This window comes from Scyliorhinus canicula, chromosome 21 (assembly GCF_902713615.1).
Source record: "Scyliorhinus canicula chromosome 21, sScyCan1.1, whole genome shotgun sequence".
In the NCBI taxonomy this organism is placed as follows: domain Eukaryota; kingdom Metazoa; phylum Chordata; class Chondrichthyes; order Carcharhiniformes; family Scyliorhinidae; genus Scyliorhinus; species Scyliorhinus canicula.
In genome coordinates this window covers 52415533-52437353 of record NC_052166.1, presented here as the reverse complement: position 1 = coordinate 52437353, position 21821 = coordinate 52415533, and the positions used below count along the sequence as shown (strand labels likewise).

The 21821-nt window shown below is 49.8% G+C and overlaps 1 protein-coding gene across 1 annotated transcript in view; it reads left to right on the top strand.

Moving 5' to 3' along the window:
- Positions 1-1238: 1238 nt before the first annotated feature.
- Positions 1239-21821, top strand: part of garnl3 (GTPase activating Rap/RanGAP domain like 3) — a 569928-nt gene continuing 549345 nt past the window's right edge. The window contains exon 1 of the mRNA XM_038781606.1: positions 1239-1628. Coding sequence (XP_038637534.1) covers positions 1576-1628 — 53 coding nt within the window. The 5' untranslated portion in view covers positions 1239-1575. The remainder of the gene's footprint in view (positions 1629-21821) is intronic.

Genomic DNA, 21821 nt, shown 5'->3' with positions numbered 1-21821 from the left:
TATTGAACACCCCGACGGCAGTCAGGACACCGTTTCCCTCCGGGACCTGGCGCCTACAGGAACCACCACTACCACCACAACAGCCGAGGTACCCCTCACACTACACCCCACCCGACCCCCACACCTATAGGTTCCCTGCCCATGCTCGGCGCCCCCGCGCCTATAGGTTTCCTGCGCCCTCCTTCGCCCGTCGCACTGGTCAGGAACGAAGCTCGGACCGAACAACCCCTGGAGTCCACCCTCATACCCACACCGCCCGTCACCACCCAGCTACCCGAAGAGGCTGCAACCCCGGTGCTCCGCCGATCCCAAAGGACGACTCGGCCACCGGACCGGCTCAACCTGTAGACCCGTCACCCCGCCGGACTTGATTTTTTTACAGGGGGTGAATGTAGTGAATGTACATCATGTAATTCACACTGTATAGTATTACGTTCACACTATATAGCATTGTGTCCTTGTGGGCTCTGTCTGTGAGCCGTGGCGCGGCTCTGCCCACAGGGGGAGATGAGGAGCCTGTACAGGGCTCCACCCTCGGCTCTGCCCATGGCTCCGCCCATGGCCCCTCCCTCTACCAGAGGTATAAAGTGCGCAGCCTTGTGAGTCTGCCCTCAGTTCTTCTGGTCGCAGGCAGGCTCAGTTGTAAGTCTATTAAAACCACAGTTTACTTCCTATCGTGTCCCGAGTAAATTGATGGTCACATCAACCCGGAGGAAACCCACGCAGACACGGGGAGAACAGGCAGACTCCACACAGGCAGTGACGCAAGTCGGGAATTGAACCCGGAACCCTGGTGCTGTGAAGCAACAATGCTGACCACTGTGCTACCATTATACCAGATAGTAAACGATAAGGAAAAAGTACATACCTTTACTCAACCTGGAAACAGAACAAGGAGACAGATGTTCAAGCGAATCGGGAGTGTTGCTGGGTAGAATAATGGAGGAAGACCTTTTGTAATCATTTAAGAATCAGTTAAGTGTCCTGAGGGTGCGGTTTGTGAAGTCCTCCTGTGCCGTTTTTCACTGAATGGCTCTCCTCAGTCGCATCTAGTAAAAAGAGAGCAAAGAGAAATTCTGAGTTGGTGTTATGTGTGAGCGCTAGGACCCTGAAGAGTTCGCCTCTATCTGCAGTTGGAGCTACTGTCCATCTCTTGCGACTTAATTGCAACGTGCAGAGTGCAATCCCGGTCCCTCTCTCCAGTTTAAAAGGCAAAGCAGCGCCGGCGAGTGGACATGAGACGAGTTAAGCACTCACGGGGTTGTGTCTGACTAACCATACAGCAAAAAAAAAATCTAATAATCGCCTGGCTATCATTTAATTTGAGTTTTTGTTTTGCACAATTTGCATTACTTTGACTCAATTTTTTTTTGGACATTTTATTCTGGGGGGTTTGAGCAGAGTGGATTGAGCAGTGCCACTCACTGGCACACAAGAAGGGGTTTCAGTTGTGTGGCCCAGGTAGGGGCTGGCCGGCTGGACACTAAACATCTATGCAGCAATTGTGAGTGATCGCTACTCATTGTAATTCATCACGCGCGAGAGAAGGGGCAAAACAAAAAAGACCCAGAGAAAATGCGGAAGAGGGCATTCCTCCTGAGAAAAGGGTGCAGCTTCGAGATACAAAGGTACGGCATTGAACTGTCTCCATGGTGGGGGTGGGAGGAACTGGCCAGGTGGACTGGCGCTGTCTGGAGCTCTCATTCCTCCAGCCTGTTTGACTTCACTGGGAACCGCTGTCAGATTTTAGGACATCTTTTGCACCGCCTTGTTCGGAGTTGCTGAGATGTGTCTCATTTTTAATCTGCTACAATTGTTCTCCTTTGAAAAGAATCAATCAGCAGTTCATCCCCCTCATCCCTTTTCTAGTTAAACATTTTAAAAAAAATTTTTTGGGGGGGGGAGGGTGTGGGGGGGGGGGGGGGGGGGGGAGGAACCTGTCTTCACGGTTTAATCCTTAATGTCACATGAAGGCAGGTTCTGTGTATGGAGACAAAAGTTTATCTCCCCCCCCCCCCCCTCTCCCCCATTCATTTTAACGCCCTGAAATGGACCGCTGATAGAAATGTGTTTTTTGGGGAAGGGTGTCTGTTACTGTGTTGCGAGTGGCCCATTGCAAGATCTTTTATTTCCAACGGTAGATGGAGTCAGACACACATCAGGCGCGGGGTTGGACTGACCGGACTGGTGGATGTGAAAAATAATAACAATAATGCTGGTTATTTCTGCATCTGCCTTTCAGAGAGAGGATTCTCAGCTCGAAAGGTCTTTAACCCAGTAAAGGAGAATTGGCAAATACGATTTCTGATGGAAGTTAGGAGAAAGCCCCCCTTTGAGCCAAGCTGCTGATTTCTCTGTATTTAGAAATAGTTTGAGGGAAGATGCGAGGCTGGATGATTTTTGGTTGTGTGTTCCTCAGCAAACCCCGGGTGATCAATGTGGATTGTGCACATTCCGCGCCTGCTTGTACCTCCCACTCCCCAGATGCACCCTTACATTTATTTGAACCTATTTGAAAGCACTGACTTCTTCAGGGAATGTTCGGTAAATGTTTTTTGTTTTGTTTTGCCCGGGATTGTGTGAAATAGCTTTGTTCCTGTGCTAACTGCCGCTATTTGTACCCCCCTCCCCCGGGGGGGGGGGGGGGGGAGATGTTATCGCACTGGGACTACATGAGGGTATGTGTCCGTGAACAAACTCGCATAAGCTTTGCCAAACACTCCTGGCTGAAGTCCTTTTTGGTGGTGCGCACCAGTCACTGACCACCACCTTTGATGTGCCCCCCCCCCTCCCCTCTGCGCTTCCACCCCCCTCCAGTTTACCCGCAAAATCTCTCCAAAAGCATGTTCAGCGAACCAGTTCGATTTCCAGCCTGTCGCCTGTCTATTGCATCAAACAATCTGTTGTTATTTTTTTGTTTGTTTTGTTATCCGATTTACAGTCATGTTATAGGGGCAGTGTGAAATCAATCCCGCCTATCGATTTACAGCATGTATGAAATGAGGATGAAACTACTTGTTAACTGACCACATAGCTGTCCGCCCTGCTGAGTTTTTCTGTATTTGTCCAGAATGCACTAAAATTCGACACTAATCTTTTTGGGTTGATTGCCAACAACATTCTGGAAAGTCCCAGTGTGACACAGTCTGTCCATTGGTCACTGAGCCTGTGCCTCCCTGTGGAATGTTTAGTGTAGACCTGTCAGTCAGAGCCGATGAGGACTCGGTGCATCTCTGCCTTGGATAGTTTAGAATGGTTGAGCAGCTTTCCTCCAGCCAACAACAATGAGAAGAATATGCTCGGGCAGTGTTCTTCAAACTTTTTTTCCAGGGACCCATTTTTACCAACCGGCCAACCTTCGGGACCCAACCCGGCCGACCTTCACGACTCACGGCGGCCGACCATCGCGACCCATCATTTTCTCTTACCTTGCTTGCTGCTGACAAAAATGGTGGAAATGGTTTTGGGTCCCTTTGGCCCTCATACACCGTCCTCCAATGGAACCTGTTGGATGAAGGTGAAGCCTTCTGGTGTCGGAAAGTATGGAGTCTCCATCTGTCTAAAGTTCCGCATTTTTTTTCGGTAAAATTTTATCAAATAAACCCCCTCCCCCCCCCCCCCCGCCAAACTTGGAAAACAAAGTAAAAATAAAATGAATAAAATAAATGAATAAAATAAATTAAACCTCACCGAACTTGTAAAACAAAAAACTGCGACAGTTTAAAAAAAAGCGGCCACACTGCGCATGCATGCCTGATCATCGGCCCGCATACGCATGGTTTTGCGCATGTGCGCTGATGATCTAGCACGCATGCGCAGTGCGGCCGCATTTTCTTTACATGTTCGCGGCCATTTTGAAGGTCGCTTGCAGTCGCAGTTTTTAACAGCCAGCTGCTGCGAACAGATTTGTGCGATCATGAGCACCGCGATGCATGGCTCCGCGACCCTCCCGACACCCACCCGTGACCCACCCGCGGGTCACGCCCCCGAGTTTGACAATGCCTGTGCTAGAGTGCCCATGCTAAACACATCTCTGTTTGAACCCACTGCAGGCCTCGCAGTGTTCTAGTGTTGCCCCTTCACAGCTGACCTTATCCATCATTGTTGTCCAGAAAAGAGGAGATCCCATTAAGCAGCTTTGGAAGGCAGTTAATTTTCTCCAGCAGCTTAAATAGACCGCCTCTGTCCACATGGTCAAATGCCTTGGTGAGATCTATGAAAGCAATATGTGTAAAGAGTTTGGTTTGACCATCGCCATCAGGGAGACAAATACTGCCATGACTGTTGCCGTACCGCTCTCTATCAGCATTGACAAAATGATGCTAGAAGTTGTTGATTGATTCACATATCTAGGTTCCAGAATCACCAACAATCTGTCACTTGATGCGGAAATCAAAACACACATGACAAAAGCTCCAGCAGCTGTTGTATCCAAGCTGAATAAGAGAGTGTGAAACAACAGCAACCTGACTGAGAACAACAAACTGTAAGTCTACCAAGTCTGTGTCCTCAGTGCATTCTGCTAGTGGTGAGAATTGGCCAACATTTGTTAAGCAGGAGAAAAGACTGAACAGTTTCTGCTTTTGCTGTCTCAGACATACCCTTGGCATCTCTTGGCAGGTCACCAACTCAGAGTTGCTGAAAGGTGCTGATTCCATCAACATACACTCATTGCTAAGCCAATGATGTCGGCCTTGACTGAGCCGCGCTCATCGAATGGATGATGGCCGATACCCAAAGATCTCTTGAACGGTGAACTGGCCATTCTGTCGTAACCTCCTGGGTGTCTATGACTCAGCTACGAGGACACCTGCAAGCGAGACTTTGAGATGGCGGATTTTGAGATTGACAGCTGGAAGGCAGTCACTGACAGCCACAAACTCTGGAGGGGCTGCCTCTTTGGAAGGGCATTGGAAGTGGTAAAGAGAAACAAGAAGCTCAGCTGGTGGAGAAGGGGTTCCAGACAAAACAGAGGCCAATGAATTGAGCACCTTCTCAGCCCACTGTCTTGCTCTGCAGTAAATGCGGCAGATACTGCCTTGCCTGAGCCACACCATGGCGCAACCCATCGTCTTATGAAACAGAAAGTTGCCATTGAGAAATGTCTGGGGGATAATAAGCTATTGGCCACAAATTTAAAATGGAAGTGCTGAGGAACACTGTAAAATTCAAAAATGATGCATTCGCACCACTGTGTAGTGACTCTCAGCATTGCTGTTTTGGGCACATATTAGTCCTGAATTTCCTGGACCGTGCTACCACCATATGCTGAGCAGCAACAAGTTGCACCCAAATTTCATGAGAATTGCATGAGCATAAACTGATGCATAAAACAAGTGGAAATGATCAAAAGCAATCTGGTCTTCAAGAAACATCATCTTCCTTCTTTAGGTTTTTATCCCAATGATGGATAAAAATTGAGGTTTGAAGTCAACCAACCATCTTTTACACCCATCCATCAAAATGTGTTTGATAAAACACATTTGTTGAACTTTTTCGCTTTTGAATGTAACACATTCCAATACCATTAAAAATATTCCAAAGCATAAAACTATGGAGGTTTTAGTCAGGAGAATTGAAACAAATACTAAAAAAAACCCCACCAGACCCTGCCAGGTTTCAAATTTTGGGTGGAAGTTTATACTGTTGAGAACAAGTTTAAGATACAGGAAACATGTGTTCTGTTGTCTTCTGCATGGGTGGAGGGGCAGAGCTATGTTAACGAGCCAGGTAGGGTTTTTAATGGGTATTATAGAGGAGTGGTGCAAGTGATTGAGGAAATTTGCACAGTGATGTTGCAGTGTAAAACCAGCTTAAACCCTATGCAAATATCCTTGGGGTGGTGGTGGGGGAATAAATCAGTGCAAATTTATTCTTGCACCATATTTACAGGGTAGCAGTTCAGGAAAATCTGGATAATTTTCTGTACGGAATGCTGCCTGTCGCATGGAACCTCTCATAAATTAAATTGGGATTTTTAACAACATCTGACAATGGTTGCAAGGTGGTTTATTTAATGTAGAAGCTCCAATTCAACTGAGCTTATCTTCTCTTGCAAAGGAAAGGAGCCCAGATGTAGCATTTGTTCTATCTGCCCTTCCTACAGGATTAGATTTACTAATGGTACTGTGAGGATTAATAGTGAAAGTAAATGGCAGTATTGGCAGGAACTGCATGGTTACTATAAAGCTACATACAACATATGCTCAAAGTATTATCTGATTCAGGTCAGATAAAGGCCTTCCCCCGCGGTGGTGTCCAGGGGGCACTATCTGGCAGGTCGGGTCCGCGTACAGCCGGCGCCATGTTGTACGGCGCGACTGCTGCAGGTCATCGCCGTGAGCATGCGCGGCCATGGACCCGGCAATTCTCTGGCCGTTTTTGTCGTGCAGGCTGAGCATTTTACGTGGCGCCGATCAGGCTAGCCCCTAACCGGTCGGAGGATTGGTGCTTACAGCATAGAAAGAGGCCATTCGGCCCATCTTGTCTCATCCGGCCATCAAACACCAACCTGTTCCAACCCCATTTTCCAGCGCTTGGTCCGTAGCTTGTATGCTCTGGTGTTTCAAATGCTCATCTAGATGCTTCTTAAATGTTCATTCTATTAACCCCTGTTACTTAGTAGTAAAGAAAGAATTGCATTTATATAGTACCCTTCATGACCTCAGGCTGTTCCAAATTGCTTTAGAGCCAACGATAAATGATTGACCCATCAAGGTTTATGCCCATGGTGTGTAGCAACATTATTTCTGACCAATGAAATTGATTCTACTACATGAGAGTAAATATAAAAGCCGCTTTGCACCAGCTACAATAAAGGTCCAAGTTCATATTTCAGCAAACCACCAAGATTGAACATTGTCGAAGAGCTAGGCTAGATCAATAGGTATTAGGTGGCTGTTGTAAAAGTAAAGTTGCCATAGTCCCAGCTGACCATAGGCTGCTTTTCCCTTTGAGCTGACTGGTGGTGATTTAACCTGAGGATCACCACACCTCAGGCGAGCGCCAAGGTTGAGAAGGCTTCATGAATAACCTCAGCCGGTACAGGAATTAAACCCACCCTGTTGGCCTCGCTCAGCATCACAAACCAGCTGCTCAGCCAACTGAGCTAAAGCCTGCCCCCAAGGTGACTGTTGTAACGCACATGGGACCTACGAGGCCAGGCCGATCCCCCCCCCCCCCCCCCCCCCCCCCCCCCCCCCCCCCCGTGGAGTATGAGCTTTCCCGCTGAGGGGCGGGTCCCCTTTTATCAGCGGGAGAGGAAATCAGAGCATTTAAACCTGGCCCAAGGTGAGCCTGGCGCGGTAGTCCCTACCTGTGTAAACAGTCTCTTCATGTTTCTGTAAATAAACCTTTCATTCCCAACACTTCCTGTGTGGATGCTTCTGTGAACTCAACACTGAGAGAAAGTTGGAGTTGTAAATCAGTGATGTGGTGTGAATGGATCTGTGACAAACACTGCAATTAAGGTTTTGGTCCAGCCTGCTTAAGGAATTGCACCCACTCTGAATAAACGCACTGGAGATGGGGACGTTTCTTACAAAGCAGGAGCGAAGAGCTACTCATTGCTCTCTGTGAAATAAACTTTTTTTTATATAGGAGCAGATTACCAAACCTTCGAATTAATTTGGAAATTGTTTAGACTTATTCTTTTTAAATGCAATTCCAAACTCAATTGCGTACTAACTGCTGCCATTTAATTCACAATTATGCTTGTTGGGCCCTGGTGCTGTCATGCTCCGTCAGGTTGATGCAGTCGGGATGGCTGAATATATCTTTTGGGCAATGGTTAATGCCGCACCTGGAATTCGCTGAGAAAAGATACATTCTTATTGACACAACCAGCTTCACCTCTGCAACTGCGGGTGAATGAAACTGGTCCATGAAGCGTTAATGTGGAGCGTGACTTGTGCTGTCAGAATAGGAGTTGATACGTCTGTCATTGGGTTGCCGGAATAAACAGTTTTAGCCCAAAATTAGAATGGAACTAAACAATAAAACAGTAGGTTGGCACATGGTAACAAGACACAGCTCCTGTCAGCCGATCAGGAAGAGGTATTCATGGGATTTGTCACCAGTTTTTGCAGAGAAATGCTCAACGCCTCTGTTAATTGTTGATCACAATGCTACCGAGTGACATTGCTGAGACCTCCACATCAGAGAAACAGGCCATTCAGCCAGCCCAACATGTCTCTGCTTGCACGAGCATCTACGTAACTCATTTTCCCTCACCTGTCAACATTTCTTTCTATTCCTTCCTCCCTGATGCACTAATTTATGTCGTGCGCCTTAAATGTTTCTATGCTATTTGACTCAACTACACATGTGAGGTTAACGATGATCAGATATCCCCGAGAACAGACTCGGGGATCGGAAAGCGATCAAACAAGGGGTTTAAATAAAGTTGTGTTCCCTCACCAGACTGTTCCTCCCTAGAGAGGAAATATATATTCCCCCTCGGCTAATCCACCGATTCTCCAATTGCACCCCTCCCCCCCCCCCTCCCCCAAGTCCACAGGAGACCCTTCCCCTTCCCCTGCCCTCCCCGGGACCCCGGCCACTCGGATAAACCAGACCTGTTTTTACAGAATCAAGCAACATTTTAAGAAAGGTTAGTTCCAACCTTAAAAAGCTAATCCATGTATGAAAATGCTATGTCTGGTCAGGACTGAATTATGGATGTGAAGCGTGGAGCATTGCGGAATAGGTAGAAAGAGAATTAACAGCTTTGAAATGTGGTGCTTAAGGTTGACCCCAAGGTTAAGTTGGGTGAAGAAAAGAACTGATGAAGAAATATTGACTGAGGCGGAAGTGCAGGAGAATTCTTAAATAATATCATACAAAGATGAGTAGACCTCTTCGGGCATGTTATCCTTGAAGAAGGGTTGGAGTGCCTAATCTGTACTGGAAGGATTGATGGAAGCCGAACAAGAGGCCAACAGTGAAGGAAGCAGCTAGATAACACTAAATATATAAAAGCAGAAAATGTTGAATGAACTCAGCAGCATCTGTGGAAAGCAATGCTCCGAAATGGATTTATTTGTAATTTTATTTCTGCCACTCACTTTTGTACCCTGTTGTATATTTGCCAGGTTCCATTAGATCTGAGATGATGAATTTACCTCTGAACAATGCAGAGACGACACTTGAGTTAGATCCAAGCAGTTTATTTACATTACTTTAAAATATCTTACAGCTTACAGGACTTTGTACTGGCCAGATCCCAGAACTGTTCTGGAACATTCTCTGTGTAGTGTCAGTACGTGCACCCACATTCTTAGCAATCAAGTCCAATTACGAGGCTACGTTAACAGAATAACAATCAAACACGGATTAATCAAACCATTGAACACTAAACTCTCCACAAATGGAAATGACCTGTGTCAACCCTATCTAGCCACTTCATAATTTTAAACAATGCTATCAGCCAGCTCTCAGTTTCCTCTTTTCTTTTTCCCGAATGCCTCATTTTAAAAAAGAGAAACAGAATTCAAGGTGAAAGAGTCCTATTTCAAGGGATATCGGACTGATTTGCTGCATTTTGTGCTCCATTCCAAACAACGGTACACAAATATCTCCAGTCCAGGTTTTGTATTTCTTGCTAAAATAAAAGTTTACGGCCATGAATCACCCCAAAGAAAGACTGTCATTTTGTGTGGGTTTGGCGGGGTGATTCACCCAGGCCTTTTTGGCGAGATCCAGACGCACGCTTAATGGAACTCAGAGAGATTCTCACCGGTAAATACCACACTTTAAATTGTTTTCTGTAGTGGGGAACTAAACTCGCAAGATCAGCTCCTCAGAGATCTTGGCGCCATTTTGAAAGGGTTACCTGATCACAAAGTGAGGTTGAGGGCCCCCCCCCCTCACCCATGGACAATGTGACACCCCCCCCCCCCCCCACCCACCCACATAGATGGGCAACACCCCCAACCTTTGGTCAATGAGGGGGCAACCTCCCCATCATTAAAAGTTAGCATGAGCCCCCCCCCCACCTTGATGGTCCCTCCCTTTCACCCTTTCAGGCATCAGGGTGACCCTGCTTCACCCCCACCCAGCCTTGTGGCCATCGAGACATCCCCCCAAGTGAGAATACCCTACTATGAGGCTGCTGAGGGTCCCCCACCTTGAGGGCCCCTCCGTTTCAGCCCCCCCTTTTAGGCCGTCCACTTTCATCAACCCCCCCCCTTCATATGCCCTCTTCATCCCCCATCCTTCACACCTCCTTCCTCCCCTTTCATGGGCATGGCCCCCCTCAGCCCCCCCCCCCCTGGCACTGCCAACCCGGCACCAAACACTGCTCCTCGCAATGCCAACCTCGATTGGCACTGCTCGGTTGGCTATGCCAGGGGTAGTGCCAGGGTACTTTCCTGCCCTGTCCCTGACCTCCCAGTGACTCCAATGGCCTCCGAGCCCCCTGGTGTGACCTTGCTGTCTGCTCGCCAGACCTGGACTAATCCATGCCCAAGTGAGGCTTGCCGGTGCGGCTGGTGAAGACTAGGAGCCGAGAGAGTGCGGCCTCAAAGCGGGTCGAGCATATATAGATGAGCCATTAGGCCCAGCAAGGACATAACCCAGATTGTGGCGGGCGTAGCAAGTTGTGTGACTTGCGATCGGCTCAGCCCTGGCGCGAAGACCATTTTGGGCCTCTCCCGCGATGCCCCCGGCCCAACAGGATCAGCGCTAGGTGCAACGTGGTGGGAAAATCGAGCCCTACATCTGTGTTGGGGCATTGCAACAGTGAGGTTAATTTTAAAACACAGGTAATGTGCACAAACGACAGTACAGCAAATCATTTCAGCCTGTTGACTGGTTAGGGATTGGGAGGAGGAGACCAGAGCTCCTTTTCCCACTCTCCAGACAAGCAGTTCTGAAAGCAAATGGCGCCCACTCTCCTTCAGATCATCATCAACTGGAGGACGAATCGGAGGCCGCTCTTTTCAAAATAATTGTAGGGAAAGGTCTGCAAGAATACAGATTACTGGGCTGAAAGAATAACCTTTCACCTTTGTGCCCCTGATTCAAATCCATCTCAGACAGATCAAATGGAGCGATGTCCGTGGATTGTTGGTGCACTATTTTAACCATTCCCTGGATTACTGAAACTTGTCGAGAAGGGATTGGTGCAAAATAACTAGACAGACTGAAATCTATGACATCAGGAATATATAGAGTCTTTCACGTAGAAGATGAACCAAGGTGCTCCACAGGAGGGACAAATATTGCCACTGAATATACTTTGTTAATAGCTGAACAAAAGGAGGAGGTTTTAAGGAGTTTCTTGAAGGTAGAGAGAGAGGTAGAGAGTCAAGGAGGTGTATGGAAAGCAGCTGTAGGCATGGCCCCCAGTGGTGGAGCAATTAAAATTGGGGATGTGAAGAAGTCAGAATCGGAGGTGTGCGGAGACCTCAGAGGGCTGTGAGGCTGGTCAAGGTTCCAGAGATGGGGAGAGCTGGGCCATGGAGGGAGTTGAAGCCAAGGATTTAAAAATCAGGGATTAAAGCGGACAGAAGCTTCGGAGTCACACTATTTCTACATGAGACTTACAAGCGAATAAATGAGCTTACAAACAGCCACTGCTGGGGGTCTTGTAGAGGCAGAGGTTGGTTCAACCATTAAATTCATGGGTGACATGGCAGTGCAGTGGTTAGCACTGCTGCCTACTGCGCTGAGGACCCGGGTTCGATCCCAGCCCTGAGTCACTGTCTGTGTGGCGTTTGCACATTCACCCCGTGTCTGCAAGGGTTTAACCCCCACAACCCAAAGATGTGCAGGGTAGGTGGATTGGCCACGCTAAATTGCCCCTTAATTGGAAAAAAAATAATTGGGTACTCTAAATTTTAAAAAAGAGTAACCCCCCCTATTATATTCACAATGTATCACATTCAAATTGTAATACTCTGGTTGGTCCCATAATGGGAGAAAGAAAGGATTGTTTTGATGGCCTTGCTGGGAACTGATTTCAGAATGACGAAAAGGAATCATACAGCAACATGAGTAATGGCTCAACCTGCACCTGTTGCAAGCTGGTCATTAATAAAATTGTAGTGATGAATTTGCCGATGAATACAATCTCTTTAAAAACAAATATTGTCAACGCCAACATCACAACAGACAATTTGCTCATGATCGTAATGCAATTTGTGGGAGATTGTTGTCGGCCAGCTGGGGCCTGCATTGCCTATATTATAATGGTATGCTGGCACAGTGGTTAGCACTGCTGCCTCACAGCGACAGCGTCCCCGGTTTGATGGCATTCTCCTTTTATTCTTTCTTTGGGTGTGCGCACCGCTGGCTGGGCAGTTGCCCATCTGTAATTGCCCTTCAACAGAGTGGCTTGCTAGGCCATTTCAGTGGGGGTGTAGTGAAGAGTCAACCGCATCGCTGTGTGGGTCTGGAGTCACATGTAGGCCAGACCGGGTAAGGACGGCAGATTTCTATCCCTGAAGGACATTAGTGAACCAGATGGGTTTTCGGGATAGTGCTCCTGATGACCAACTCCAAACTGACCATGCTGGAGATTTGAGGAGGGAAATTCTAACCATAATGATGATGGTGTTGAGGGTAGAGTACAAGTATATTGGACCATTATCAGCATTTTCTACAACTGCTTTGTCACAAAACAAACTGTTTGAAAGTTAAGTTGATGTAAATCATGAATCCAGCTTATTAATATACTTTTGAAAATCCATAGAGGCAATGAATTCTTTTTTTTGAAGAGCAACACCCACACAGTTACCCTTTTTTGGGAGAAGTGTAGAGTAGTGGTGGGTGGACTGCCGAGCTGATTATCAGCCCATTGAACCACGTTATGGATGCTCCTTCGAGAGCTGGCAAGTTCTGACATTGGACTCGATCTTCTGGTCCAGCGCTAGAGGCACTCCCGCTGCCCTACATGACCTCTTCATCCTTTACTGTGACCACATTGTATCAAACACAGGAATATGAGACTTTCAAATTTATTATTTTCTGGTGCTGGCTGAAGATTTAATAGAAAGTCTTTTTTTTTAATATAATTTTTATTGGATTTTTTACAGAAAATATAAAACGTAATGACAAACAATGAAATGCAACAAAATAACCCATAATAACTGTAACACCCCCAGACCGTATCGACGCATGTATCCCATCCCCCACCCCCCCCCAACCCCAATGAACAGAAGAACTTAAAAATAAATTTAAATTAAATAAACAAACATAGTCATCGTCCGCCCCCCCCCCCACACCTTTTCCCTCCCCCTTCCCCCCACCCCCCCCGGGTTGCTGCTGCTGTTGACCCAGTACCCTATCGTTGAGCCAGAAAGTCGAGAAAAGGTTGCCACCGCCTAAAGAACCCTTGTACCGACCCTCTCAGGGCGAATTTGACCTTCTCTAGCTTAATGAAACCCGCCATGTCATTGATCCAGGTCTCCACGCTTGGGGGCCTCGCATCCTTCCATTGTAGCAAGATCCTTCGCCGGGCTACTAGGGATGCAAAGGCCAGCACACCGGCCTCTTTCGCCTCCTGCACTCCCGGCTCCACCCCAACCCCAAAAATCGCGAGTCCCCATCCTGGCTTGACCCTGGATCCCACCACCCTCGACACCGTCCTCGCCACCCCCTTCCAGAACTCCTCCAGTGCCGGGCATGCCCAGAACATATGGGCATGGTTCGCTGGACTCCCCGAGCACCTGACACACCTGTCTTCACCCCCAAAGAACCTACTCATCCTCGTCCCAGTCATGTGGGCCCGGTGCAGCACCTTGAATTGGATGAGGCTAAGCCGCGCACACGAGGAGGAAGAATGAACCCTCTCCAGGGCATCAGCCCATGTCCCGTCTTCGATCTGCTCCCCCAGTTCCCCCTCCCACTTTGTTTTCAGCTCCTCTACTGACACCTCCTCCGCATACTGCATAACCTTGTAGATATTTAATAGAAAGTCTTAATCAATGAAGTCAGTCATTGAAATATCTTCCGAACCACTTAAAGCTTCATGGGGTCATTTACTCATTGACCAGTAACCCCCGAGGATTATGCATATTTAGTGAGTAATCACCTCAGGAGTCCCTGACAACTCCAGGTATTTTGAAATATACTGATGTCCTGCCCATCTGATCTTCCACCGTTGTGTCAGGTAGATTGTTGTAAAAGGTGAGTTGGCCGCTGCTGAGGAATGGAATACGTCTTTAATATTCTGACTCATAGGCCAGCATTAGGTGCTCCCACGTCAGGTGTAGCATGACCAGGTGAGAAATGAAGTTGCCTCGACTTTAAACCCCCACAATGCGCCTCAGATCCAACCTTGAAAGCTGCCCTACAGAGTGGTTTTTCTACACTGGCCTATCTGACATAAAACGCTGGATTAGCGCCTGTACCGGTTGAATTGTGGACAGTTCTGTGCTGTTCCTGGGGAACTAGGTTTAAGATGGCCCAAAAACGTCTTCCAAGGCAGAGAAATGATCTTCATCCCATTGCCCTGATGTGGAGTCAAGCTGACGTACGCAAGAGTTGAAGGGATATTGTAGCAACTGGTTGGCGTATTATACATTTTGCTATTTGAAACTCCCCTTTTTTTCCCTGACACTCATTTCATTTCCACTTGCCTTGTTTGCTTCCTTGCCACCTTTCCTCGAGCCTTTTTAGGTTTGTGCAAGGAGCAGGATTTTTTGATTTGAAACCTCAGCTAATGCTGTTATGGAACTGGCTGGAGTGGAATCCATTAAAGAAGAAGCTGTATCCTGGGGCTATGAGATGCAAAGTAACTGGATCGTCATTTCCCTAACACTTCCCTGGTTCTATCAATAACCTGCTTTTTCTTTTCCCCCAAACATGAATGACAATGGGAGAGAAGTTTCAGAATCCTGTCCTGCTGTGCCACCTAGTGGTCATAGCTTGCAGCTTCAGTGTGACTGTTGACATAGTAAAATTAAATTGGAAATGTTGACATAGCATCTTACGAAAAGCATCACCAAAAATCATGACAATAAGAAGTGCACTACACTAGATGTGTAGATAGTGTATAATTGGTGACACAATAATATTATCACAAAGAAATTGGTGAGACAATAATGTTATCGCAAATAAATTATGTTATGTTATGCATATGTATGTCACCTGTGACATTCAGTGAGAATGCCTGTGGGAAGTGGATGGATTGAGAGATGGGCGCCTCTGGGAACTGGGGGTGTGTGGGGAAGAGAGGGGCATCCAGGAGACCTCAGTGCTGAGAGGCAGCCTCTGGGAACTTGATGGGGGTGGGGAAGGATATGAGCAGCGCTCCCTTGGGAATTAGGGTGATGGGGATGTGTTACGACTGGGTAGGTGCGGTGAGCAATGTACTTGTGAACTGTGGAGAGAGAGGACAGAAAACTCTGCCCCGAGGAATAGGATATGAGGGGAGAGAGTCTCTGGAAATGGGTTTTGAGAGGAGAGTCCCTCTATGAATGGGGATGAGGGGAGAGTGCCTTAGGTAATGGGGGTGAAAGGAGACTGCCTATCGCAATAGGAATGAGAGGAAGCCAATGAATGTATCAGTATCATTGTGACAGTCAAATAAAGCATTGAGCAATATGATTCTGCTACAGAGATAATATCCACAGCAGCCTGTAATGTTGGTGCAGCGAATGAGGGAAATAGTCTGTGTTATTTCCCTACTTTCCCCCTCTTCCAGTATTGGACGCGGGTGTAACAATGGACTGTACTCTGTCCGTTCTGTATCCCACTATACACTAAGTATGGCGACACATTGCAGAACAATGGTCAGGACTGAATGGTTGATATTGTTGGAAGCTGTCGCTCAGTTTTTGCAGGTTGGCTAGGTTTGCATGTGAACGTATTACCAGCATATAAAGGGCATAAAGGCTCCCTGGATATGATAGCCCCCTTATTGTTTAACAATATTTAATTATTAATGTATTCATTCTTCATCATGCATACATTTATAAATTCATTCGGAATTGAATTTCAGTTGATTGCTGATGAGCTGTCGTGGCCACCCCCCCTCTGCTCTGGAGGTGGAAGAGGCAGCACAGCAGCATGGTAGCACAGTGGTTAGCACTGTCACTTCACAGCGCCAGGGTCCCAGGTTCGATTCCCCGGCTTGGGTCACTGTCTGTGCGGAATCCGCACGTTCTCCCTGTGTCTGCGTGGGTTTCCTCCGGGTGCTCCGGTTTCCTCCCAAAGTTCCAAATGACATGCTGTTACGTAATCTAGACATTCTGAATTCTCCCTCTGTGTCCCCGAACATTAGCCAGAATGTGGTGACGAGGGGCTTTTCACAGTAACTTCATTGCAGTGTTAATGTAAGCCTACTTGTGACAATAAGATTGTTATTAAAAGAAGCTCGCCATTGGCGGGTGGCAGGGTCCTCTGGTCCCACTGAAGTTGATGGCGTTTTGCGTAGCTTGCCCGTCCTGCCATCAGGGAGCCCGCTGAGTGGGGAGGGGGGTGTTTACGTCCGGCGGGACAGGGAGACCCTGCTGGTGCAAAGGGCCAGAAAATCCATTTTGGATGGTTTTAAAGATTCAGTGGATAGTACTTGAGAACAAGTGATGGATTTATGTTTTTTTTAAATGAATGTCCGGATTCTCCGGTACCCGGTGGGGCGTGCCATACCTTCGCCAAAGGGGGGCGTGAACCACCCCGGTGTTGGGCCGCCCGGAAGGTGGGGAATCCTCCGCACCTTGGGGGCTAGGCCAGCGCTAGAATGGTTGATGCCGCGCCAACCGGCGCCGAAGGGCCTCCGCCGGCCGAAGCGAGTTGGCGCTGAAAGTTGGAGCAAGTTAAATTACAGAAGCAGGAAAAATCAGAACCGCTGCCGTGATTCCTGCGCATGCGCAGGGGGCTTCTTCTCCGTGCAGAACATGGCGGAGCTTTACACAGGCCGGCGCGGAGGGAAAGAGTCCCCCCACGGCATAGGCCCGCCCGCTGATTGGTGGGCCCCGATCGCGGGCCAGGCCACCATGGGGCCCCCCAGGGGCCGGATCCCCCTGCACCCCCCCCCCCCCCCCCCCCCCCCCCCCCCCCGAGGACTCTGCAGGCCGCCCTCAGTGCCAGGTCCCGCCGGTAAACACCTTGTGTAATTCACGCCGGCGGGACTGGCCGAAAACGGGAAATCGAGAATCCCACCCTACATGTTTATTAAGGTTTTATATTTTGGCAACAAAATAACTCATCGCCATAAGCAAGGCAAAAGCTCAACATATATGAGTACAGAGAGGGACAGGAGAACAACATGACAACTAGCTCGATACAATCATTAGACATAACTAGATACTTATACACCGCCACCAAAGACTAGGGAGAAACAGTATGAGGCCATGGAACACTGGTGCACATCCTCCCACACCACTTCAGCTCGCAATTACCACAAGAATGTCAGGATAGATTTTCCACGCCATGTTCGGGCATGTACCAACACATATCTCCCTCAACTCTGGCAGCATCAGCACCAACGACCCACCGCAGTCTCCTTTCCTTGGATACCAGGCTCCTCTGCACCATGTAGGAGCCAAGCGCAGATCCTTCATAACCACACTTACCCGCTCCCTCTGCTCCCCCCTCTCCCTATGGGTTCGGATGGAGATCAACTCCCCTCTAGTCACCGCCTTCAATGCCTCCCAGACCATCCCCACTTGGACCTCCCCGTTGTCATTGGCCTCAAGGTACCTCTCGATACACCCCCGAACCCTCTCGGCCACCTCCTTGTCTGCCAACAGCCCCATCTCCAAGCGCCAGAGCGGACGTTGGTCCCTCCCTTCCCCCAGCCCGAGGTCCACCCAGTGCGGGGTATGATCTGAAATGGCAATGGCGGAGTATTCCACACCCTCCACCCTCTAAACCAACACCCTGCTCAGGACAAAGAAATCAATCCTCGAGTAGGCCTTATGTATGTGGGAGAAAAACGAATACTCCCTGGCCCTTGGCCTTGCAAACCTCCAGGGATCCACCCCCCCATCTGGTCCATCAATCCCCTCAACACCTTAGCCGCCGCCGGCCTCCTACCCGTCCGGGACTTGGATCGATCCAATGGGGGATCCAGTACTGTGTTGAAGTCCCCCCCCATGATCAGGCCCCCCACCTCCAGGTCCGGAATGAGGCCCAACATACGCCGCATAAACCCCGCATCGTCCCAATTTGGGGCGTAAACATTCACCAACACCACCCGCTCCCCCTGCAGCTTACCACTCACCATCACATATCTCCCGCCACTGTCAGCCACCACATTTAACGCCTCAAACGACACCTTCTTCCCCACCGTCACCCCCCTACTCTTCTCATCCAGCCCTGAGTGAAATACTTGGCCCACCCATCCCTTCCTCAGCCGAACCTGGTCCACCACTCTCAGCATGGCCACATCCGCCTTCAGCCCCTTCAGGTGCGCAAACACCCGGGCCCGTTTGACCGGCCCATTCAGCCCCCTCACATTCCAGGTTATCAGCCGGATCAGAGGGCCCCCTGCCCCCCTCCCCTGCCGATTAGCCATACCCCATCCCTTGCCCACCACCGGCCAGCGTCCCCCGCTCTGCCAGTTTCCCACGGCGGCAACTCCCCCCTCCATCACCCCCTGCGTCCTCCAGCTCTTTCTGGACCGTTTCAGCAGCAACCCGGTAGCCGCCCCCCCCCCCCCCCCCCCCCCTCAGGCTAGGACCCCTCCTAGCCGCACCCCTCCCTCCATAGCACTCCCGTGAGCCAGCTAACTTCTGCTGACCCCGGCGACTCCCCCCCTACCTCCGACTCCTCCCCACGTGGGACTACCCCTCCTCCATCGTGCCCGTCAATGGTCCTCCCCCCCCCCCTCTCTTGCGCGGGAAAAGAAAACAGCCAGCAACGACCTGCGCTTCTCAGCCCCGACTCCGCCCCCACCATCTCCCAGCGCGGGAAACCCGCAGAAAGCCCGCGCTTTCGCCCTGCCCGGCCCCGCCTCCTCTAGGGCAACTCCCATTGTCAGTCCCCCCCCCCAGCTCCCCGAACTCCCCGTTTACCCCCCTGCCCGTCCACCAGACCCCTACATAAAAACCCATACAGAAAAGACAAATCGCCATCACCCGACCCACCCTAAGGCCAACCCACATCTTACATTAAACCAAGCAAATACAAATACAGTATTATACAACATCCCCCATCTTAGACCCTCAGTTTGAGTTCAATTTCTCGGCCTGCACAAAGGCCAACGCCTCCTCTGGGGACTCAAAATAATGGTGCCGATCCTTATAGGTTACCCACAGACGCGCCGGCTGCAACATGCCGAACTTAACACTCCGTCTGTGGAGCACCGCCTTCGTCCGGTTGTACCCGGCCCTCCGCTTAGCCACCTCCGCACTCCAGTCCTGGAAAATCCGCACCTCCGTGTTCTCCCACTTGCTGCTCCGCTCCTTCTTGGCCCACCGGAGCACACACTCATGATCCACAAACTGATGAAAGCGCACCAACACCGCCCGCGGCGGCTCGTTCGGCTTGGGCCTCCTAGCCAGAATTCTGTGGTCCCCTCTAACTCCAGGGGCCCCTGGAAGGACCCAGCCCCCATCAGCGAGTTTAACATAACCAGCCACATAGGCTGCCAGGTCCGACCCCTCCAGCCCCTCCGTGAGGCCCAGGATCCGCAAATTCTTCCTCCTCGACCAGGTTGTCCAGCTCCTCGAACCGCTCCTGCCATCTTTTATGGAGCGCCTCGTGCATCTCCACCTTCCCCGCGACGGCCATGGCCTCATCCTCCCTTTCGGAGGCCTGCTGCTGCAGCTCCCGGATCGCAGCCCCCTGGGCTGTCTGGGTCTCCATCAGCTCCCTGTTGGTTACCTTCAACGACTCCAGCAGCTCCAACTTAAGCTCCTGGAAGCAGCGCAGCAGAGTCGTCTGCTGCTCCTGCGCCCACTGCCTCCAGTCCTCCGGGCCTCCGCCGGCTGCCATTTTGTCTTCCTTCCCCCACTTTTTTAGGGGTGCTTTCTCTGTTTTTCTCCTTACCCCACTCCTGGTCCGGACCATAGGACCGTAGGGGTCGACTCCTGTCCTCTTCCCACGTCGGGATTTGCCGACACAGCTCCGTTGGGGGCCCTGAAAAGAGCCCCAAAGTCCGTTTCAGCGGGAGCTGCCGAATGTGCGGCTTAGCTCCTCATTGCCGCCACCAGAAGGTAACCACACTTATGAAGAACAAAGACAATACATGAAACCCCCAGTTCTAAGGGGAGTTAAATACATAAAACACAATTTAACCCAAATCTGAGGCCCAGTGAAGAATCAAAATCATTCCATAAAATTGTGCAAAGAGGACTGGCAACAGCATGTTCAGATTACGATCAAACCTTCAGGGCCACCCAAGAAGGAAAAAGATGAGAGAAAGAACTAGAACTTCTAGAATTAACCCACAGGATAACAAGAGAACAGGACCCAACCCCGACTCTATATTTCTCTGGCACATGCTGCACACCCACTAGGAAGAGAACAAGCTGCTCATTCAACCAAGAAAATGCCTAACCCTCTAGGGGGACAGCACAGTATCCACTAAAGCACGTGACTCGGTTCATCCCCCTGGCTCCTGTGCACAGTACATGCAAAATCCAACCTCTCAGGGTGTCCCTAATAAGTGCTTTCGAGAAGGGACATCCCACGTTTCCAAGGGGAACACGATACTAACTACAGCACCAGGCCTGGCCTAGCCTAGCACATCCCGATGCACAGGAAACTATACTAGTAGGACCTCCAGGATATCCCAAAACCTCCACTTCAGTCGAACCTACACCTCCACCTCTGCAACCTCATCGAGAGAAATTCAATGACCCCAATTACACTAAGGAGAAAAGGATAATTATGCCAGTCCCAGCCAGGGAGACCCCATCTTGAGGAGAAGAAGAATCGCCAAGACACCCAACAATTGGGCACCCTGGATGGGGAGGGGGAGGGGGAAGGGGGGGGGGCGGAGAGGGGGGAGGGAGGCTGCTGATTCCCTCCTCCCCGGTGCAACTGGTGGGATCTCTCCCGAATCACTGGTTGTGTTCCATCGAATCCAATGCACCCTGCCTCCTTACCAAAACGTGGCAGCCAATCGTCAAACTCAGCCGGGAGCCGAGCCCCCCCCCCCTCTCGGCAGAGACCGGCCTCACGGACACACCTTGTCCAGCCCCTAATTCCTGAACCAGTCAGGATAGGCCACACTCCATGCAGCAGGATTTCAATGACACAAAGGTTGACCCTTCCCAGGTGTCACAACCTGCACGAGACCTATGGGGTCAGACCAATTGGTGTCCCCGTGAGTCTGGTTGAGTACGAGCTTCCCTGTTGAGGGTTGGGGAGCCCCCATGGACAATATGTATAAAAGCTCTGCCTGGGTGGGAGCCAAGCAGAGGAGTCCCAACCAGGACCTGTGCACAATGTGGAAATAGTTTCTTGTTCAATGAACAAAGTTTCTCTCAGCCTCTTGTGCGGACTCCTCTAGTGAACGCAACACCAGGGAAAGAACTCCATCGAGGGCAAGGATGGTCTCATGTGCCTTCACCATCTTCCAAAAGCCACCTTGCAATTCCTCAGAGTGAGCTCCAATGACCTGTACTGAAGAGCTGAGATCTTCAACCAGAACCGTACCTTCAATGGTCGCCGCCATCCGGATGCACGGGGCATTGCCAAAGCGGGAACCCGCTCACCAGCAACCGCTCACCACAAGATGCCCCACCCCCACCACCCACCCAATGCTGCAAATGATGATTTGTCTCGGTTCGTCCTCGCAGAAACACCAATCAGGATTCTCCAGGGACATAGCGCAAGCCATGTGACCAAGAAAAAGAAAATATGAACTGTGCACCAGGACAAAATAAAGGATTACAATGAGTTTGGTAAAACGCAAAGCTCCCGCG